The 21,408-nt window shown below is 45.6% G+C and overlaps 1 protein-coding gene across 1 annotated transcript in view; it reads left to right on the forward strand.

Annotated features, from left to right (window-relative positions):
• Positions 1–21,408, forward strand: part of LOC118768769 (oxysterol-binding protein-related protein 10-like) — a 50,763-nt gene that overhangs the window by 19,729 nt on the left and 9,626 nt on the right. The window contains exons 6-7 of the mRNA XM_036515678.1: positions 2,199–2,418; positions 6,855–6,985. Of these exons, the coding sequence (XP_036371571.1) occupies positions 2,199–2,418; positions 6,855–6,985 (351 nt within the window). The remainder of the gene's footprint in view (positions 1–2,198; positions 2,419–6,854; positions 6,986–21,408) is intronic.

The following is a 21,408-nucleotide window of genomic DNA, read 5'->3' on the forward strand; positions in this document are numbered from 1 at the left end:
GTGTTCAGCGGGTGGCATGCCCGTGGGTACCAGGCACCTTGATGGGAGGGCCGCCTCGTCCCCCCTCCCAACACCCACACAATGCAAGTTGGCTTTCAACAGATAGTTCTCACTGGTGTGGTGACCCGGGTCAGGTCCCTCCGACAGCTGCGCTCTCGCCCTTTATGACCCGTCGGGTTGCGGGTGGCGACGCCCGAGTGGCGGCTGGTGATGACTCAGTGGTTTGTGCAGGTGCTGACTGTCTCCCTCCCCCTGTCGGCTCTCCCTGGAGGACCTCCTCCGGCCCCCCGCTCCTCCTCCTCCTCCTGCTCCTTAGCATCACTCCAAACCTGCCTCCTCCTCTCCTCCGAATAGAGAATCCGTCAATCGATCTGTCATCTGCAAGCACCACAGAGAAATAACACTTTGCTATTCTGTGGTGCTGCCATTTGGATGGACTGTGAAGTAAAGTGGAACGGCTACCTTTATTATAATGACAGTGTGGCTTTTCTGAACATCATAATTCAGCCCCTGAGTATCCGTAATTATACATAATGCATGTACAGCCCCTGCTCCGACACAATGGATGGGCTGCTTTAGTCAGGCCTATGCTGCAGAGGCGAAATGTTTTTCAAGAGAGTAAGGCGCTGGGTTGTGTGTGTGTGGGGAGGGTTTGGTCTGAAAGCGGGGGGGTGGGGGGGGGCAGGGGGGCTGTGTGCATCCTGGCAGGCCAGTATACAGAGGGAGACTGTAGATGCTGAAGAGGAGAGGGCCCTTCACTGTGAAGGAGAGTGGGGACCCTCTCTGGTGCGGCAGAGAGAGATGAGAGATGCTTCAACACCCACATGCTCAAGCCAAATCTCCCTTATTTCTCTTCATTATTCCTCTCTATCAGTTTGTATTTCTGTTCAGTGTGTGTATGTCTGTCGCATGTGTATTTGTTGCCTATTTGATGTATTGTTGTATGATTGTTTGCCTGTGTGTTGTGTATTTTAGCTCTGTGTGTGTAAGTGATGTATCTAATGGGAGGCACCCATTCCACTGACAGGCAGCTAGAAAGGAGTTAGAATATCATTCATGGCTGAACTGACATTCATTTGAAATATTAGCGCGTTTTTACTGTTACCTGAAGGGTAAGGGATGTGTTTACAGCTCCAAGAAAATCACTTTCACTTTTGTGTTGTGTAACGGTTACCCCTCTGTTCACTGGGACATCTCAGGTGCCACTGGCAGGATTTAATTTAAAAGGTCCAAATAAAAGAAACAAGCATCTGCCATCTTCACGGTTATTCCCTTAAAAGAAGCATTAGATTGCAGACTCTTTATTAGAAGGACCTAGCAGGTGGTCTCTCTCTCTCTCACCTTCAATAACGGTTTGATTTGACTTTTGTTATTGTGTGACCATGGGAACTATGGTCTACCGTTGTACCAGGTAAATCAGAAATCTCCCAGGAGTCTCTGTCTGAGAGTCGAGCGCTAATGACATCAGAAGCCTCTTGTTCTCGCACTGTTCTTTAAACAAGTCCTGAACAGACGTGCAGCTGAATTGCAATCGAGGCACACGTAAGGTTGTGCAACACGGGCCTTCATAAAGCATGCAGATTACAGTACCCCAGTGCTCTGCCACAGGGGATTGCTTGTCTATGCCGCTGAGCTGGAGGGGTGAGTCATAGAGGAATAATTCATCACTGCGGTAGTGGTGCTGAAGCAAACGTCAGAACGTGCAAGTTCCAGCGAACCATTTAAGCATACAGTTTAAGCATAGACTGAAAAAATCTGTGTATCTGTTTTATCTAAAGCAGCGGGACAAGGGCGTAGTTTTTAGGGGCACATCAACCGAGGGGACATTGGAATTATGTAATATGACTTCACTCCAAAGATAATGCGAACGAGTTTGCTCAAATATTGTACTGATCTAAAGAATAGGTTGTGGTGTCAGTCATTCAGTGGTTCGTAGTGTCAGAACAGAGCTGAGGGAGATAAGTGACTTTGTGTGTTGTAGCAGCAGTCTTAGTTTCAGGGGCAGTGAGACACAGACATCCAGCTGTTCAGTGTTAAGCAGCAGATCATTTCTTCCATGCTTATCAGTGTCAGAGTCCGACAGTTAGGAGAGGAGGTAGCTTAATTTAGCAGGGTGTCTTGTCTGCACGCGTTAGATGTGGAGGCAAATGTGCCCCGCCCCCCTTCGGTGACTCTGCTCTCTCTCTCTCGCGACGCAGATCATGACACAGGTGGAGGGGCAGCAGAAGAACCTGGTGCAGTCCATCGAGTCCCTCCCCACCCGCGGTCCCCTGTCCTGCCTGGACCAGGACCTGCTGCTGCTCAAGGCCACCTCAGCCGCCACCCTCAGCTGCCTGGGAGAGTGCCTGAACATCCTGCATCAGAACGTCACCCAGGTGACCCAGCAGCAGCAGAGCCAGAACCGCGGCCCGCCCCCCGGTGAGTCCGCGCCGGGGCCCCCGCCACTCACCCCCCCGGGCCCCCCAACATCGAGCCTCCCACCCCCCGACCCCAGCAAGGGCCACACGGAGGTAGACTGCAGCTCCTGCCCCTGTCTCTCTGGACCTATGCAATTGAGTTTATGCAATAAATGTTGTTGAAAGATGTCAAAAACTTTTTTTTTTGTTGTTGTCGGTCTGTGTTGTTTACGTGTTTTGGCTGTCAGTCATTTTCTGTCCTGTTTGTGTGTGTTTATTTTATATACATTTCTATGTTTTGGTTGTGTCCTGTCTGAAAGGTGCTTTAAGACGCCCTCTGCCTCCCGAAAATGCCCCCCGCGGGTCTGTTTACAGCAAGGAGCCAAGAGTCAAGTATGCAAGTTCCTGTCTGTCTCAACCAATGTGGGTGCAGCTTTGCCCAGCGTGTGTCTGGAAGCGTGTGTTTGCCTGCATGTACAGACGATGGACTGACTTCATGCCAAAGAAATACGTGACAGTGCCTACTGCCTAATTGTCTGCCAAAATTGAACAAATAAAAACCTTTGAAAGCAAAAGTCCAGCAGCACTTACATGATGAATTGTGTATGTGTGTAAACCCTCGGTCCTCTGGTGCGGGAGGGTTGGGCGTCTCTGTCTGGGACAGGGCGGGGCAGTGCACCCTGTCCCTACAAAGATGTCCTCTCAAGTCCTTTGTGTCAGTGGTCACTGCATGCTGCAGCGTAGGTGCACGGCACAAAGAGAGTCTGCCATGGTGCACGTGCAAAACGCCCCCTTGTGGACGGGTTGGGTGTCAGCGCCCAGCCTTCTCATCGCTTGGTGGGGACTGTGGCACAAGGGGGAGGTTCTAGAGTGACAGTGTCACCTCTGTAAGTAAGCTGTCATCTGGTGGATCTCCTGGGCGGCTCACACGTGTTGTAAGGTGACATCGGGACAAAAAGGAGTGGCCTCATTCAACACGGGGAGTGTGGTGCTGATATATCTCCCATTAAACTCCAGTGATTGATGGTGGTGACTGGTGTCATAGACTGATTCATTTTTTTCACTTAGGTGACTCAGCTGGTATGGAGAATTCTGTTGTGGCCTGTGTCAAAGACAGTGATGAAAAAGGATGCCTGCTTGTGTTTGCATCGCTGCTTGGAAGTTATGAATGAATGAATGCGCAGTGCATCTCCATAGGCATGGTTTGCTGTTCCGAAGGGGACGTTGCATGTTCTAAATCGGGTATCCTCAAAGAGCCGTTGAGTCCTTGTTTGACTCCTTGAGAGAGAGAGGGTGCATCACAGCGCAGCCAATGAGGAGATGTGTATGCACGGCCCAGCAAAGGCTCGAGTGCCATGACCAGCTTGCTGTGTTTGCTTGTTTGTAAGTCATTACCGCAGCCTTATTATTATTTGAGGCCTGAACCTTGATTGCGAACCCTGCATGTTCTGCTTCAGTGACCCTCCCAATGCTGCCATTACCTCTTAAAAGCCTGTGCTTGAGGTATACTTCCGCACGGTTTCTCCTGAAAACGATCAGCAAGCCCACAGCTCTTATTTGGTCCAGTTAGTACAGGATTATTCAGTTTATTGGTTGCTATTTTAGCAGCTACATTTGCATTGAAAATAACATCTATATTCTGTCCTCTGCATGATTACTGTTTTTATTATTGCTTTGAGATGCACTCAGGGCTGCATAAGATGCTAATCATTTCATAATTACAGTGGAAAAAAAATGATACAGCTTTGATTTAAAGACCCTTGCGCCGGCATGCGGTGGCAGTGCTTTGTCTTGGATTTAAACCCGTGACCTTCCCGTTCAGAACACGGCGCCCTAAACGCTGTTCCACTTGCACATTAAGAGTCGCAATGGTCCATATGGAAAATAAGTATCTGGGACAGAACTGTATTATTAAAGCACTTTGTCAAGGTGGACATACTCTGGGCTCCACTCCAGCAGATTCAATGACATGGATCGGTCCATTATGAATATGAGAAACAGCGCATTAATTTTAACTGGGGTTTGGGCTGATGAAGTTCCAGAATGCACTCCTCTGACAGGATCCTCAATCCTCTGGCTTAAATTGGAGGCTGATGTATTGCTACCCGAATTTTAATCATTTGTGTAGAAATGTGTTTTAACCGGAGGGTTTTTTTGTAAGGTCGGAGCAAGTCAAAAAGTTTTCCTACTATATATGCCTTTTTAAGCTTTTATGCTTTTTATGAAGAGATTTGTTTAGGATGCATGCACTGATCCCAATCAATGTTATCTGTTCTTAAGATATTTTACACAAAGGACAGTAAAGCTCTTCTTCAGTTTGCAAATATTATCTCCCTCCTTTTGTATTGTCCCAAATGATATGAAATAAAACACTTTAATTGAAAATGAATATGATTGTTTCAACGCTGATAATTTTACCAGTAATTTAATTGACACACTTGGATTGCCGGTCTATGTACAACTGAGAAAAGATGGTAGATAAAAAAAAAATGAAAAAATGGAATGACATAATCTAATGATACATTTGCATTTGGCTTTCGTATTTGCATTTGGCATTTGGCAAATGTCTATAAAATGGGGTAAAATAGACTCTTGGGTTGAAGCAGTACTTTATGTGACTTTGCAGCGGGCTAGTGGCCAGATATATGCTATCCAATTGAAATGAATTGACTGCGAAAAAAATTCCACTGCTACACTGCAAATTGTGCTGCAGTGATAAGAGTTTGGGCCTTTCAACTGGGTGCAGTGTGTTACCTCAGGCTTTATGCCAACCTGCTGAAATCTCCACCAAAGGAAGACCTGTCATTAGGCTATTAATGAGTGCCACTTCATGGCCACTGTGGAGCAGCCATGGCTTTGATGCAGTGAAAGTCTGTGCTGAAAGAAATACACTGAATGGCCGAGTGTATTAATCCAGCAGGCTGCTAATAGTGCTGGTACAGGAATACATTTTCGTAACATTATCGTAACATTATGCTCAAGCACATGCGCCTCCTTCTTCAGGAAGCGGTCACTGAGTCATGTGGATCGAAGGGAGCACCAGGCAGCACACCGCATGTTCATTTTGCTGACGCATGCGCAAACATGTCAAATGGCACTCGGCGCTAAATCCACTCACCCATACGTGGATCAGGGTTTTGGAGGTAAATTCTTCGAACCCTTGTGTGGTGTGTTAATTGTTTCTCATGCGGACTGCACGGACGTTTTTAGCTGTTGATTTCCCTGCCTGAGATATCCAGAGAGGTGATTGTTCACTGCCCTGGGAGTTGAGTTCTGCAACTCTCTCCATCTCTGGAGGATTGTCTCATTTTAATGGCAGCGTTTTACAGTGTGAAGCAGCTTGTCTGGTCCACGGCGATAATGCTGTCTGGTCTGGCTGTTTCAGGGCCCGCACAGTTAAACGCAGCCCGAGACCCCCTTATCACTGACATGAGCACATGGGAGTGACGAATCCCGAATAATAAAATCGGTTATGATGCCTTTCACAATGTACCACGACAGCGTGCCTCTTGTAAACGCTCTGCTGTATTGCTTATTTAATGTCTCTGTGCATTCGCGGTGATTGGATTTCGTCCGGTCACTTTCATTACCCCTCGTATAATTAAGGAGATTGGGTTTTTGGGTCCGCTCAGGCCTCCCGCTGGAGCAGATACGGTCGTTTTCTGGCTGGAGGATGTGGAGAATGCAGAATGTGGCTGATCTGTGCGGACGCAGTGCCTCTCCTTGCCATCTCTGTGTCTGTGTCGCTGGTGAAACAAGAAGTGTGCTGGAAAAATGCAATAACCCACAGTTATAAATGGGGGATAGGTAAATACTCCATGTTTTTTTTTTTTTTACATAACCTTATCTATGCCAAGCATTTAAAGGAGAAATTTCAGGAATATCATCTTCTCAAAATTGGGAGGCAGCATTTCTAACATCGTGGTGTCGTGCTGTAAATTCTCACATGTGAGGTGTGAATCTTGCCACCGTCCTACATAAAACTGCCCATTAAAGAACATGAGGCTGTATCTCAGATTTAATCCTGCACGTCTTTATATTATGAATTCAGCAAAAAAGTTCACAGAGCAGTATTTCAAAATAAAAATCACTCACTGCCCTGGGACTGTTATACCAGGACACATCACTTTGAGGAAATACTGAAGATAACTATCATCCATTTACTACATCCAACACCTTAGTTAAATCACAGCTACTTATATCGTTCTGTTGAGTCTTTCTCAGACTGATTCCTAAAATGAGCTTTGTGTGTGTTACGGGAGTTTTTGAAGGGAACATTCCTCAGTGCCTTCCTTGCCTTTATGCTCTGTGGTTTCCCAGACCAAGTTAATCAATACACGATCAGGAGGCTGCCGCCTGACGGTCGGCTCATCGGCGTGAGTTCTCTTCTCATCCATTTCACCTCTTTAGGTTGGAGGTGCATTGGTTCTGACCTGCCTGTTTTTGTCCCTTTCGCAGATGCCGGCCCTGAGTGGCCTGAACCCAAGACGCCGACGGCGGAGCTTATGAAAAACGGAAGCCTGACACCGCTGCCTTCGGGCGAGCCCTCCCCTGCCCTCCGAAAGGAGGAGCTGCCTCAGAACGCTGAGGTAAGCCTGTGTCCTCTTTATGCCTGTGGGAAATGTAGTTTGGAGGACTGCTTGTGTATTATGAAATATCTTTCCTGGGGTTGGAGTTCTTTGGCATACAGTATCTTTGTTAGAATGCAGATATATGTCATATAATTTCTTTGCTGGGGTTGATGTTGTATGTGGTATACTACTAGTTTTAGACATTGAATGTCATATAGTATGTTGCATAGTATCTCTGCTGGGTTTAAGGTTCAAGTGCAGTGAACTGTCTTTGCTGGGTTGAAGTTATGCGTTGTGAAGTATGTTTGATAGGCTTGAGTTTACATGTAGTAATCATGGAGGGGTTGAGGTTTCACGTAAAAGGATCTTTGCTTGACCTGTTCAGGTCACACTATGTCAGTGACAATGTGCGGTCTGTATGGAGACTCAACAGTTGCGCTAGAGAAAGGTCAACATTCATCCTCAGCCTGAGAATGAATGGAGTGTGGTTTATGATGGAGGGATTCCCAATGCTTAATATATGCCCAATACACGCTCATAGATATATAGTTTGCTGAAAGCAGGTTTATACACATTGCACAGTATATCCAACTACACCTCTCCTGTAATCATTCCTGATACAGGTCCTGATTTTAGTGTAACAACATAGTGAATTTCAGCTTGATGTTCAGTAATGTGACGGTGGGGTGTGTTGGTGCCTGTGTAAATACTTTCACGCATCCAGTGAAAGTGGAGGAGAGAAGCACTGCTTGCATCTCAAGGGAACCAGGGCAGCCAGAGAGCTGACTGGAATAATCCAGTGGTTAAGCGAAGCTTAACCTCAGATCTTATCTTAACTCTAACAAGAACCCAGAAGTGATAGCACATTTCCGTTGCGTACCGTTTTCACCTTCGTTTGGGAGTAACGATCCTTCTTTGATTTTTGTCAGCGGATGGGAATGAGAAGCACACAGGAAGCCATCGGTTAAAATATAATTCACATGCTGATTCAGTTATGGGGGCAATTAACATTTGACACCGACACTGACATCGGGTTGTAAAATATTGCCGTATTCATGTTTGCCCTTTGTGATATCATGCATTATATGATACGAAAGAAATTGCCATCTCGCGGTACAATGTTTCTGTCATATGTCATAATGCAATTACTACTCGTATTACAGTGTAATCAGCGTGAATTGAATACATCAAATAATTGCCCATTCATACATCCTTGTGAGTAATTGGAACTGAAATAATTGTTTAAGGTGGGGAAAAATGACATTTTATTAATATGATTATATCTCCTCTCTAATGCACGGTAGTTTAAGATAATACATCAATGTCATGATATTTTTCATTTTCGCAAGTAACTGAATTGAGATGCAAGCTGAGCGGCTTTTTACATTTACCCTATCCTTATATTTGTCCATTTATCATTTTGCCCAAGTGGCCCTGTCAGTGCGTCAGTAGGCCCACGGTGTGTTTGCTGATACAACGGTGTATTTTTCCCACATTATTGGCTGTAATGGTTTTGCCACCGCACTTCGGGGCAAACCACAATGCCTGATGTTACGAGGTTTAGTTAAGGAGCACGCATCCTACGAGAAAAACGCCGGCGCCTTTCTTTTGGCGCCGGGTTAGCAGCGATGCGGGCCGCCCGCGCTGGCCCCCGTCCCGTTTGGCCTCCCCGCCGCTGTGAGGGATCCAAGCTACGCGACAATAGTACGCTCTCGTGTCCTAACCGCGCCCCTGATTATCGCGGCAGATGATGCGATTAGCGATTTGTATGCGCTCTCCTTGTTAGGAGTGTGCTTGATGGCAATTTTTCAGATGGCTTGAGAGGCGGGAATCAAAACGGAATGGCGAATTAGTGGATTAGAAGCTCAACTGTCGTTCAACGAAGCACAGACGCAGTGTGGTGGATGTTTGGGTTTATATATATATATATATATATATATTATTGATCTTGCTGTCGTCACGTCAACTTCAGAGGGTAGCTGTGATGTCGCGTTCATAAAGCACTGTAAAAACATTGTGCACAGTGCTTTTTTTTTGGCCAGTGTCTATACTTCACCATTGGGGTTGAATTTGCTTCCTGTAAAAGCATCATCTTGATTTCCTGTATAGCATGCTAGGCCTGGGCTGTAAAAGAATATCCATTAAAGCAGTTTGGACTGCGTGCCACAGCGATGTTGTTTAAACCTTTTGTTAAGGGACTGGGACAAGCCGTCCAGCCTCCAGCTGTGACCCGGCCATTAGGCATTGTCCTTGATGTTTTCCATAGTTTCCTTTCAGTATTGTACCCCGGTGGATAACATCCCCTTTTGGGGGTGTGTTTGGTCATAAACGGTAAGTGGCGAGTGTTCAAAGTTGGCTCCATCGTTCTATCAATAATTCATCCTCCTTGTTGATACGGGGTGTTTTTACTCCGTTGAGCATTTTTATCCGTTATGCAAGATCAACATACTGAGTGAGCCTCCCCACAATGCAGCTCTGGGCCCTGAGCAAGGTGGATAGCCAGACTACATGAAAATGAGCTGAACTTCAGCTGCTGATGCGTGCAATATTAAAAATGCACTCTGAAGTGACTCAGTAATAGTCAAGGGTAGAGCCCAGGCGAAAGGGCATGGAGGTTCGCAGAGATTGATGTGCCGTATTCCTCCCTCTGCGTCTCATTAACTCGGTGGCATCGTTCAGTCACTCTCTAACGATAACAGACACCTTCATTAGTTCTCTCGTTCAGCATTCTCTCGCCGGCAGAGAATTCATTACAGTCCATTTCTCTGAAGCATTTAAGCAAAGGGCCGTCGGAGACACACATGTGCTTTCTTGGAAATTCACAAGGGAAGTGCTTTGGTGCTATCGTTTTAATTCATGCCTATTATTTATGTGCTTATGCAGAACCATTTGGTGGAGGGTACAGTTCCAGTCAAAAGTTTGGTCACACCTGATTAAGATAATGGGAAGCATGCATTCAAAGACATCTTGATCTAAAGACTTATGTTTAAAAGCTTGAAAATAGTTTCTTAGACAAATATAAATAGTGAAGCTTAAAATATAAGAGTTTTGGTTTTTTAACCATTTTTTGGTCACTGTGTAATTCCGTTTGGGTTATTTCATATTTTTGTTGTCTTTAGTATTATTCTAAAATATGAAAAATAGTGAAAATAAGGAAAAAAAAAAGTTGTGTCCAAACTTTTGACTGGTACTGTAGAAGTGGGTGTACCACCCATGATTGAAACCAAGGTAATGTCACTGAAGAATGTTGAAATTAACCACACAACCATGTGGGCCTGAATATAATGCTAAGGTTTTCCTTAGTTTATAGAGCCACCCAGGGGCCTTTCTCTTGCACTGTTTGCTGAAGGCTGGGATAAAAACAGCAAGCACACTCTAAACAAGGGTCATTCGGCCGGTCACTCTGGTGCCCCTGTTCTCACCTGTGTGCCATCGTTCTCCAGTCTCGGGATGCCTGCAGTTTCACGCCCCGGCCGCTCGGAGTCTCTGCTCTCCGGACTTCCCGAGACGCTTGGCTTTACCATGCGAGTCATGTTTGAACCATTAATCTGAGCCTTATCTGCGAGTTATCCTTGCGGAAATAAAAAAAAGAGAAAAGCACAACAGTTAAACAAGGTGTTAACAGCGGTTCTTACAGAGTCCTTAAATATGCTGCCTGCGAGGGGAAGCGCTCCGGTTATCGCGTCTGGCTGGCCGCCAAAGCCGCGTGTAGCAGACAAGGTGCGGGGGGGGAATGTTTGTGTTGGTGCTAATTTCATCACTGAGGGTATCTGCAAATGCCCCTGCGGTCCAATCCTGCACGTATCACGCTGTCTCTGCATCATTAGGCATGCCAGCCATGAAGACCGATGGAACTCTGCTGTTTTCATCCGTTTCTCACGCGGGAGAGATGGAAAAGCGATGAGGAATCTTACTGAGTTATGTTGTGAGGTGAGGTCTCAGGTGTCCGTTTCAGTTCAGTTTTAACCTTAATCGATAGAAGTTAAACAGCAAAACTGGTTCTAGATCAGCACTTACAGGCAACGTCTGCCTGGACGATGTTGAGCAGCGGCTTGTGGGTATTTTATATTGACACCCTTATGAAGAATTTGACTACTTTACGTTGTAAATTGGTGAGATCTCAGATGTCCATTTCTTTGCTGTCCAAATTGGTCCCTGACAGGTTCAGTGCATCATACCATGGGCTGTTAATGGGGGAAGATTTAAGCCCTGGGTTTGCTGTCTCTTTTCCATTCTGTAACCATATGTTTTGTAAAGTGTTTTGCACACAAAATGTATTACTTGGGGAGATAAGAAAGACATTCATGTAATTTAGCCTGCAGTTTCCTGATCTACCAGCAGGGGTCACTGGAGATCAGAGAAGTACTGGATTTGTGCTCTTTGCTGGACAGCAGCACTGCTGATGAAGAGGTCAGCTCTTTTCCCCTGGGCTTAAATACGAAGGCTCTTCTCCTCTAACGCATTGAATCTTTTGCCAGATGGGGCACAGCAGGGACAGTTGAGCTCACAGGGCAATTTTAGCCTGAAAATTGAATTTTCACATCAGCCCAAAAGGAAAAAAAAAATCTCTCAAATGCTGTTGGGAGCTCCGGTCAAAAAATGGTGGCATTTTCAGTCAACAGCAGTGCCAGCAGCCTTCCTTTGATGTTGTGGTCTCGCCCTGTCCTCAGTTACAAAATGCAGAGCTCATACACACAGCGTTTTACCATGCACTGATTCTGCAAGCCTGAGGGGTTTTGCAGTGTTGGAACGTGACCATGTCAGAGGACAGAGAATATATGCGCCTCCGTCACCTCTAGCTGACTGATTTCAATGCTGCTTCACTGTCTGTGAACCCCTGAGGATCCTGCTCCTTGCCAGCAACGTCTCTTTATGCATTGGCGCATCCACAGGGTTTCCATCCCGGGTTTCGAAACAGTCTAAAACGAGTACCTGAACTTGATGACATAAGTTACTATACAATTCAACAGTTTGAATGTTAAATTCAGTTCTTTCCTCCAGTCTTATGTAGGGCAGACACATGAGGTTGAGTGGTACTTTGGATTTGCACATTGGAAGTTGCTCTGGATAAGAGCATCTACTAAATTACAAAATGAAGTGTAAATGTATATACACTATATGGACAAAAGTATTTGGCCACACCTGTTTTTCAGGGTTTGGGCTAGGCCCCTTATCTGCAGTGAAGGGCAATCTTCATGCCTCAGCATTCCAAGACATTTTGGACAATGCTATGCTTCCAACTTTGTGGCAACAGTTTGGGGAAGGCCCTTTTCTATTCCAACATGACTGTGCCCCAGTGCACAAAGCAAGGACTATAAAGACATGGTTTGATGAGTTTGGTGTGGAAGAACTTGACTGGCCCGCACAGGGCCCTGACCTCAACCCCATCGAGCACCTTTGGGATGATCTGGAACAGAGGTTGCGAGCCAGGCCTTCTCGGCCTCATAAATGCTTTACAGAATGAATGGGCAAAAATTCCCACACAAACACCCCAAAATCTTGTGGAAAGCCTTCCAAGAAGAGTGGCAGCTGTTATAGCTGCAAAAGGGGGACCAACTCCATATTAAAGTATATGTATTTGAATATAATGTCATTACAATGTAATGGTCAGGCGTCCGAATACTTTTGTCCATATAGTGTATGTGGCTATTGTAGTTTGGCACTGAGCACAAGACAGCGGGCTGGATTAGAGCCAGATGGGGCATTGCAGTTTGTGCAGGCTATTTCATTTCAGTCGCTTCAGTGATAACCCAACTGCATCAATGGGTTAAAGGGTATGTAATATGAAGAGATGTAAGCTATGTGAGTCACCCTTGACGAGGCAAACAAATATCTAATGTTTTGGACTATTCAGTCAAAACAGCCTCTGGATCTCAAATGCTAGAGTCTTGCTAGGCCCTTTGGAACACCTCAAGCAGTGAACACACCTCTAGGGGAAAAATGACAGTTTGTAAAAGTTTGTGATCATAGGTTGTGGGGCGAGCTTGTGAATGGCGTGTCATTGGCCGAATTAAGAAGCAGACAGCGCAGTCTGCTCCCTGTCTGCGGGTCGCCCCTGGCGCTGGATATTTAAAGCGTCTGCGGACACGAGGCGCTCGCCGAGCATGGCTGCCGGTGTGAAATGCGTCACTTGCCGGCGTCGCGAGGTGTCAATTAAGAGCTGCAGCCCGACGGCCCGACGGTGCTCTGTGGACACCTTCCCTGTCTGTCAGCGCCCGGGCAGGTAGGACGCCGTCAGCCTGTGACTCAAAGAGTCCATTTCATCCACTCGTCTCCAGAAATAGGCTGTTAGTCACTGTGGGAAGGTGATGTCTGTCAGTTACTTATACAGTGATAGTGGTGGTGATGATGATGATGATGATGATGATGATGATGAAGAGAAGGACAAAAATGGACTTGTGTGTTTTTTCTACTGAACATCCACATAATTGTCTTTCCTCAAAGCCCAGTCAGGGTTTCTGTGTCCTGCTAAGCCTAAAAACTTTACTCTTGTAAGTCTGAATTTCTTTTTTAGCTAAAAGCTGTTTTGCTAATAACCTCACTTGCTAATTACCTTCTTAAAAACGTGCTGCTCATCTTGATCGTACTCTTATATTCTCTTGTGTATCATTTTTTTGATCCTTCCTGTGGTGTGACTACGAATTATAAATGTGTCTAACTTCTTTCCACTGAGTGTCTGTGTTGCCCTTGATATGCACTTTGTGATAATCTAGTTGTGAAGGGTACGGAACAAACGAAAGCTGATTCATAGATTGACAAAATTTTGAAGCATTTTCCATTTTATTGTTGTGTTGACAGTTGTGATGCCGTTCATGTTCAAAACAGAGCATGCTTTTTGATTTTTGTGCTAAAAACTGAGCTACTTATCCAGATGGCTCTGTCCTTTCCGTCCTCTACCTCGGGGGTTCTGATGTGGCATTTTAGGGAAAAATCCCACCGTATTTAGACCATTTTCTTTTTTTAAATATTCATCTTTCTTCTTGGTATAACAGGGCTCTGAAGATGAACAGTGCATCATGGGTATTTGTATGTATCCCTGCATTATGTGCTCAGATGCTGATCTAGGACAACTCCCCAACCTCACTTAATTTTAATTAATATAAATTAAACAGGAAAAAAACTGGTCCCAGCTCAGCACTTAGGCATAACATCTACCTGGAGGACATTGAGCTGTGGCTTGTGTGTATTTTAAGTTGACACCCTTATGAGTCTCTGTGCGCACTCACTCACTGAGAGGCTCCACTACATGGCGGTGAGTCTGTACAGGGCTATTAATCATCAGCACGCCTTATTCAATAAAGAAATTTCAATTACTCGCCCCTCACCCTATCAGCTGTCAACCGCAGAGTCTAAAAGCTGATGAAGCCGTAACGCAAAACGCCCTTAATTTAGCCACATCCGAAAGTTGTCCACGCACCGAGCTCATCAGCGGTATTCGCCCCACGTTCTCTCGGTCGCCTCTCCGGAATTGAGGGGTCGGAGTCTGACCGGGGTTCACACGCTGAAACGGCGCGGACAGCTGACAGAGAACGGGCTGTCATATCGTGATGAAGCGCTCCGGCTTCTCTTGCCGCCTCAGCTCTTTACCGCGTCCGTACGGAGAGTATTGAAGCCGCCTGGGGGGTCAGACGGTTTTATTGGAAGGTCTAGGTGGAAAGCGCTTGAAGTTACATCTCAAGAGTGGAGGAGATGCAAAAGGTTTTTAAGTGCTGAGGTGTGTGAATGCAGTACAGGTCCGAGGGGCAGTGGGCGTTCAGGCGCTGTCCAGGGTGCTGAACCGGGGTGAGGGACGGGTGTATTAAAAGATTGCGGATATACTGTAAATACGTAACTGGGATTTACTAACAAACATAGCAATTAAAAAGTGTTTCTCGGGGACAGCGTCCTCATGTGCCTTTTCCCTCAACGCATACGCTATTCGTCATTTTCATATGTTTAATTGGGATGAAAGCAGTCAAACTAGGTTGGGGTTTTTCGGACCGTTAAGCATTGCGTGGAATATTCAGAAGCTCAAGCCTCGTATACGCGTGGAATTTTTATGACATGTAAAAAGCAGCCGTTAACGCTTTTTAGGCACGATATATAGTTTCATAAAGAGAGCACCTTGAATAAGTGCATGCAATCCTTAACTTTATTTAACTTTCCTCAACAGTAAACCATAAACTTTCACCCGTTTCACATTACAGCTTATAAATGTAGATGTAAAAACCAGGCTTGCAATGTGCCTTTTAACTTGTATTTGTCTCATTACATAGCTATAAACTGCCCAGAGAAGAAATGAAAACTTCTGCTGTTTGTTGCATTTAATTACTCAGTGGATTTAATTTCTGTTTTGTCTCTGCAAGTTATGAATAGTTTATGCACTATCAATCAGGAGCTGACAAATAAATCTGGCATGAATGCCAAAAAATTACTCATGTGGGAAAACTTAAAATTTACTCTGAATAAACTACAAGCCATACAATGGGGCAGAACTAACCGCTGGCATTCATTTTTTTTCCATTGATGGGCCTCCATCAGTGCTTCTATTTTAATTTGATTAGCTGTCCCCTTTCTAATGCAAAGGGATTGGACTGTGTACACGATTCCAGTCCATCGTGTTCTGTGACGCATGTGCCATTACCTCAGTAATTTCCCTCGGGATTAATAAAGTATTTCTTATTCTTATTCTTATTCTTAGAATTACTAGAGAATTACCTGCTTTCCGTAAGTAGTTAACTTCACGCTGACTGCATCCTCTTTGAACTTGCTTATATTTGCTTTCCACTTGTCACCTGAGGGCCCGCTCACACAACAGTCTTGCCTCAGAACAGGCACAGAGCGTTTCTTTATGATAGCAAGTGTGAGGTGGCTGAAGTGGAGGCTTCAGCTGGTTTTACAAAAGAGGCTGGTACAGCTCCTTTTGAAAGTGTTCCCTGTAAACATGACAAGGTCTTGCTTTCTTTCCAAACATATAAAAGAACCACACGTCTGTGCATTTTTGTAGAGCACAATCACATAGCACAAAGAAAGCTAATGATTATGACAAGGTTACCCAATTAACCACAGCTTACAGCTAGCGGCAACAGCTTGTGTTTGCTCTCTGCAAGATGCTTCTTTCTCGAAATTTAAGAAATAAAGGTTAACCTTCTATTTAACATTTCTGGGTATAGTATGAATACATCTGTTGGTCTCAGCTGGAACTGTTGTCTCCTGGAAAGCCTTACAGAATCTGCAGTTGTGACTATGAAACTGATCAAGACCAAGCTTGTTGATTTTTAAAAAAAATTTTCTTTGATCATGTTCTGCATCAGTTTCGTTTTTCAAGGCAGATCATAATGCCCATACACCTGCCATCGCTGAGGGCTGGCGTTTACGCTTATACCAAGTCTGTCTTTACCGCCAGCAGTCTCTTGTACTTGGGCGTGCTGCCATGCAGTAATGGTACAGTTCTTGAACACCCTGAATAATCTAGCTCTGTATTTGTCAGCACAGATGGGGTACGCTTAACATGTAGAAGTGAACCCTGAAAGCGAACCAACAAGACACTTACCAAGTCACCTGCAAGTTTGCTGTATCTTGCAGGTGTGCAAGCTGAGCAAACTGTTGAATAAACAGATATTTTCCCTTGAAACTTCCTTGAAACTCCTTGAAATCTGACCAAATAATTCATAACGAACCTAGCATGAAGAGGCCCTTGGTAAATCTGGCCCTCAGTTTGTGTTCTGTGAGCTTTATCTTCCCTGTGAAGTCACAGTAAGTCAAGTATTGCAGCTGTGATCCTTAAAGTTTTGTTTTCATTTCATTTACGGCGGTAGTCGTCTCAGGTCTGTGAGCGCTCTGAGTCAGGCCAGATTGGTTTCCCTCACAAAGACTGGGTACAAAAGCACAAGTGTCATGTAGTGGAGACTGGAGTAAATGGAGTTTTATTGGAGCTGAAGTAAGATGTTGGATTTTTTTCGTAGGACTCTCATCTCAGCAAGCAAAAGGACCAATAAGGGGCTGAAAGGGTGATCAATATTCTATAATGTGCTTCTGCTACTTTTACAAGGAGTCTGTGGCAAAAAGGACAAGCGGTTCTCACCTCACAAGCTTACAGTACAGTTCAAACTGCGCTATGGAAGGCACAGCACACATTATTATTTTCTTTGCTATACCGTATATCGCAATATTGCGCAATTTTCTGTTCACAGTGTAACAGAACACCACATGAACAGTGCACTGTACAGATTACCACATAACATAGCACAAAAGGCTCTGTACTGTGCCACACCAGACCACCCTCCAGTACACAGAATAATGTCAAACTGCATCATGCGCAGAACCTGCTAATATTAAGTTCATTAAGTATCTGCCTACGTCTCTCACCGCCCCCCCCCGGCCCTAGGCTGACTCACACCCCCCACCATCCTCCTTCCTCTTTTCTCCTTTATTCCTGTCCTCTCTAGGCCTAGTGCACATCATTCCATTCATGCCGTTAAAGCGTGGTCCCTTGTGATCAGTGCTGCTCTCGCCTGCTTTGTGCCTGGCGTTATTCATGAGCGCAGCACACCTGGGGAGAGCGGGCGGCTCATCCTCTTCAGCCCTGTCTGGTACTCCGAACGCACGCCCGACGGGCCTCGCGTGGGTTACGGGCAGACGTCCTCGGAAGCTGCCTCTCAGCGGAGCGGCCCGGAGAATCGCACAAAGAAATCCAATCGAGTCTGAAAGGTCGGAACATTCAAAGGTCGACAGGCCCTCTCTTCAGCTGTCTGCGGTCGGTGTCGCTCGTGGAGGCTCGGGCTTGTCTCTCGAACAAAGGCGGCACCGGCAGACCGCACCGCTCCGCCGCGGCTTTGTTCTCTGGGCGGCTCTGTAGACAGGAAGCCCCCGCTCCTAGCGGCTTTCTTTTGATCCCACTCAATTATTAGTTAACAGCCGCCGCTTTGGGGAGGGGGGGATGTGAAGATTCCTCTGAGTACACTTCGAGAAAGCTCTGAGATCTAGGAAGTGTAAAACGGCGTGCGGTTTTGTTCGGTTGTTTTTCTTGAACGCGGAATAAAGGCGAGGATGTTCTCCAGAGTGCGGCAACTTGTTTTATGTCGTGTTTCCTAGTAGCTCTGTGCGCACAGCTCTTTGTCTGCTGCATTAGACACAAAGGCGTTTCTTGTGTTCTGCTTGTTACGGTCCAGGATGGAAAAGTGTGAACACCGACAAAAACGTGTACAGCGTTATAAATCCCTATGACCTGTCCTTGTCACTGTGACTGATTGGGCCAGCTGACCAGTCCCTTTTGAAAAGGTTTCCTAGTGGGAATATTAGATGGGGGAAAAACAAAGTATTACTGTAACTGTAAACACCTGTACAGTTTGGTCTGTAGCACCTTATGACCGGAAGGAATGGAGGCGTTGATTGTGGAAGCTGCAGACGCATAACACCCTGAGAGCTGGTGTTAAACATTGATAAAAAATAGCAATTCCATAGTCTTGTCTACCTGCAGTTAGAAGTGTCCTGCTTACAGAGGAACTTCTCATTCTGCAAACTGGAAGTCAGCAGTGAACTTTAGCTTCTCTGTTCAGGATCAGCGCATCTGGGTGTCCACAAAGCTTTGTTTGTTAAATGGAGTGAGAATGCAATTTAAGGGTCTGTGGGTAAATTGCACCAAGAGGAAATGTTTAGTTGGCGGTACCAATTATAAATCTGCCAAGCCTTTGTTTAAGTGAGACTTTTCAAGCATGCAAAAAGTTATTGTCCCAAGAGCTCATTTCCAAATGCTTGTTGACTTCTGTGGAAAATATAAAATAAAAAGTGTAACTATTAAACTATTATACTTATTATACTACTAACTAATATATATATATATATGTATATATATATATATATATATATATATATATATATATATATATATATATATATATATAATGAAATGTATGTGCATGTAGACTAATGTCAGCCATCAGTTCTAATTGCTTTAAAGTGATCTGTATCTCATTAAGAGTTTCTTGGCTGCAGAGATCAACGTGCGAGGAACTAACTTAATGCAGGGCTTTTAGATTTGCATGCTGTGTGCTTGCAGACCTGCCATTCAGCCTGCTTCATATGGCAGGTCCTCAGAGCATTAAAGTGCAAAGGCGAGACAGGAGCGAAGTGAAAACACCATCTGAAGGAAGCAGGCAGAGTGGGTCAGAGCAGCAGCAGCTGCTAGGCTAACACGCCACACTGCGGACTTAAACCACACTATCACCGCAGGCTAGTGGAGTGATTTTCAGTTAAGGCCCTGTGCTAGGTACGCGGTCAGTACAAAGTAAGAAAGATAAAATGGGGCAGAGTTCTTGACACACAGACTGTATTATCTGTATCCTCTTTGATGTGGGGCTCTCTCTGTACAGTAGCAGCTGCTGCTGAAAGGAGCAGAGAGGTGCACCTGAGGTGGGTGCTGTGACAGGGAGCGAAGGGGGATATAATGTAACTCTCCCTCTCATGGAGTCACCATTTTAGGGAGATGCAATTGCACAGAGGCAGAACGTTAGGCAAACGTCAGGTAAACCGAGGCAGAACATTACGGAAATGACAGGTAATCACCCAGAGACCAAAATTTAAGGGCACATTAGGTGAATGACACAGATGCAAACTGAGGGATTAGTGATGATGATGAAGGAGGTGGGGAGGGTGTTTGGGATTGTGAGAGTTATGAAGCGTTCCCAGCTCTCTCAGAGGGCTAAGAGAGAGGTCTCTATGATGTTAAAAAATGAGTAGACCTTTCCCTGACTAAGTCTGTCCAAGAGGGAGGGAGGGAGGGTGAGGAGGGGAAGTAAGGGAAGAGAGAGAGAGAGAGTGAGTAAGAGGGAGTGAGAGAGAGGTGCTGAAGCAGTGAGAATGGGAGAGGAGGGAGGAGGAGGAGAGATGGCATGACAGTTTAAAAGCCGCCCACCAGCTCCTGTAGCAGAGGTTACAGAGCTGGTAGACTGTGCGCCTGTGTCATGTGACCGGGATGTGGTGGGAGGGGGTGGCTGTGGGGTGGGGTTGGGGGTGCGGTTATTGAAGTGTGAGGGCTGGAGGGGAGGGGAATGGGAAGGAGGGTGGGGATCGTCAGCGTCGCTGGGAGTCGTCCCACTCGGAACGGAGCTGGCGTCAGTCGTGGTAGCAGCGCCTCAGCCTCTGTGGAAAGGCAGCCCCAGCTCCGAGCGGCTGGCTGACCCGGCTCTCCAGGCGGCCCACTCACCCCTCGTGCCTCTCCCGGGAGATGAGGTCCAGCTGGACGCAGGGCAAACCAGCCCTTCCTTCGGGGCGCAGTGTAAGTGGGGGTCCTGAGCGGGAAGCTTGGGGGGTGGGGGAGCATGGGGGGGTAAGGAAGGGGGGGGAGTTACAAACTTCTTAACACCAGTGATCAGGGGCTGGGGACCTGGGTAAGTCAGCCCAGATAAGACCCTGTGTGTAGCCGGCAGGAAGGTCAGTCTTAGGCAGTGACATATGTTTGTATCGAATGCCAAAAGTTGAGTGGCTTTCTGTAGTTCTTAACGTGTTGTTTGTGAGTTGTGATGTGGGGAATATCCTGAAGGTCGGCTCCGCTGTTTGATGCTCATGTGCTTGCTATTTCTGGATGCTGTGAAGTGGTATGGAAGTGTTAGAAGCTTTGGAAACTCTGTAGTGCTGTGGTGAGCATTTTTGGCACCCAGAAGGGTTGTCAGTATGATAGGTGTGACTTTGCAGGTTGCAGTAAAATGGCAAAAGTTTTCATTGTTATTACTGTCATGATAATCATTGATGTACATTGCATTTTCTACTACATAGTGTCACATACTCAACCACACTATACTATACTACTCTATAACTGTTTATGCATGATATATACTCCCCTGTATACTGTATTAGCCATAATGTACAGCTACATCTGAATGGGCTTATTTTTTGTAATCTATTGACCTGTGTTACAACGTCTGTCTGTGCTTCATTGTTATAGTGGAGACCACACTGGTGGGTGTTTTTGATCGGAATATTGATTGTGTCAGAAAGCAGCGTGACTCTCTCTTGCTTAGGTGACCTTGAATCTGGCCATGTATGACTGCATTAGTGTTAGCTGTAAATCACTTACCCGCTAACTCTCAGACCGATTCACAGTGACAGCCAGTTCCATTCATGCTAACTCTGAAATCCCGTTCATATTCACTGTCAATCCTGTTAAAACTAACAGCAGATCCTCAATGGGTACTAAGAATTATTACTAAATGTATTCTCCAGGTGATTGATAGGTATTCGTATATATTCATATATGAAATCCTTACTTCCAAGTGCATTAGCCGGAAAAAACTATTACCTAGATACATCTTTTTGTTGAATTAATGCTGTTCACATTATAGGATCAGATGGTCTTCTGGAGACCTGTCCCCAGATCAGTGTGGATGTAGTTCTCTTGCTCTGAGATTCACCATCATCATGCAGACCCGTTTCTCAGTGAAATTTTAAATGGCTTGTGTGGGGGG

This window comes from Megalops cyprinoides, chromosome 21, assembly GCF_013368585.1.
Source record: "Megalops cyprinoides isolate fMegCyp1 chromosome 21, fMegCyp1.pri, whole genome shotgun sequence".
Classification (NCBI taxonomy): Eukaryota; Metazoa; Chordata; class Actinopteri; order Elopiformes; family Megalopidae; genus Megalops; species Megalops cyprinoides.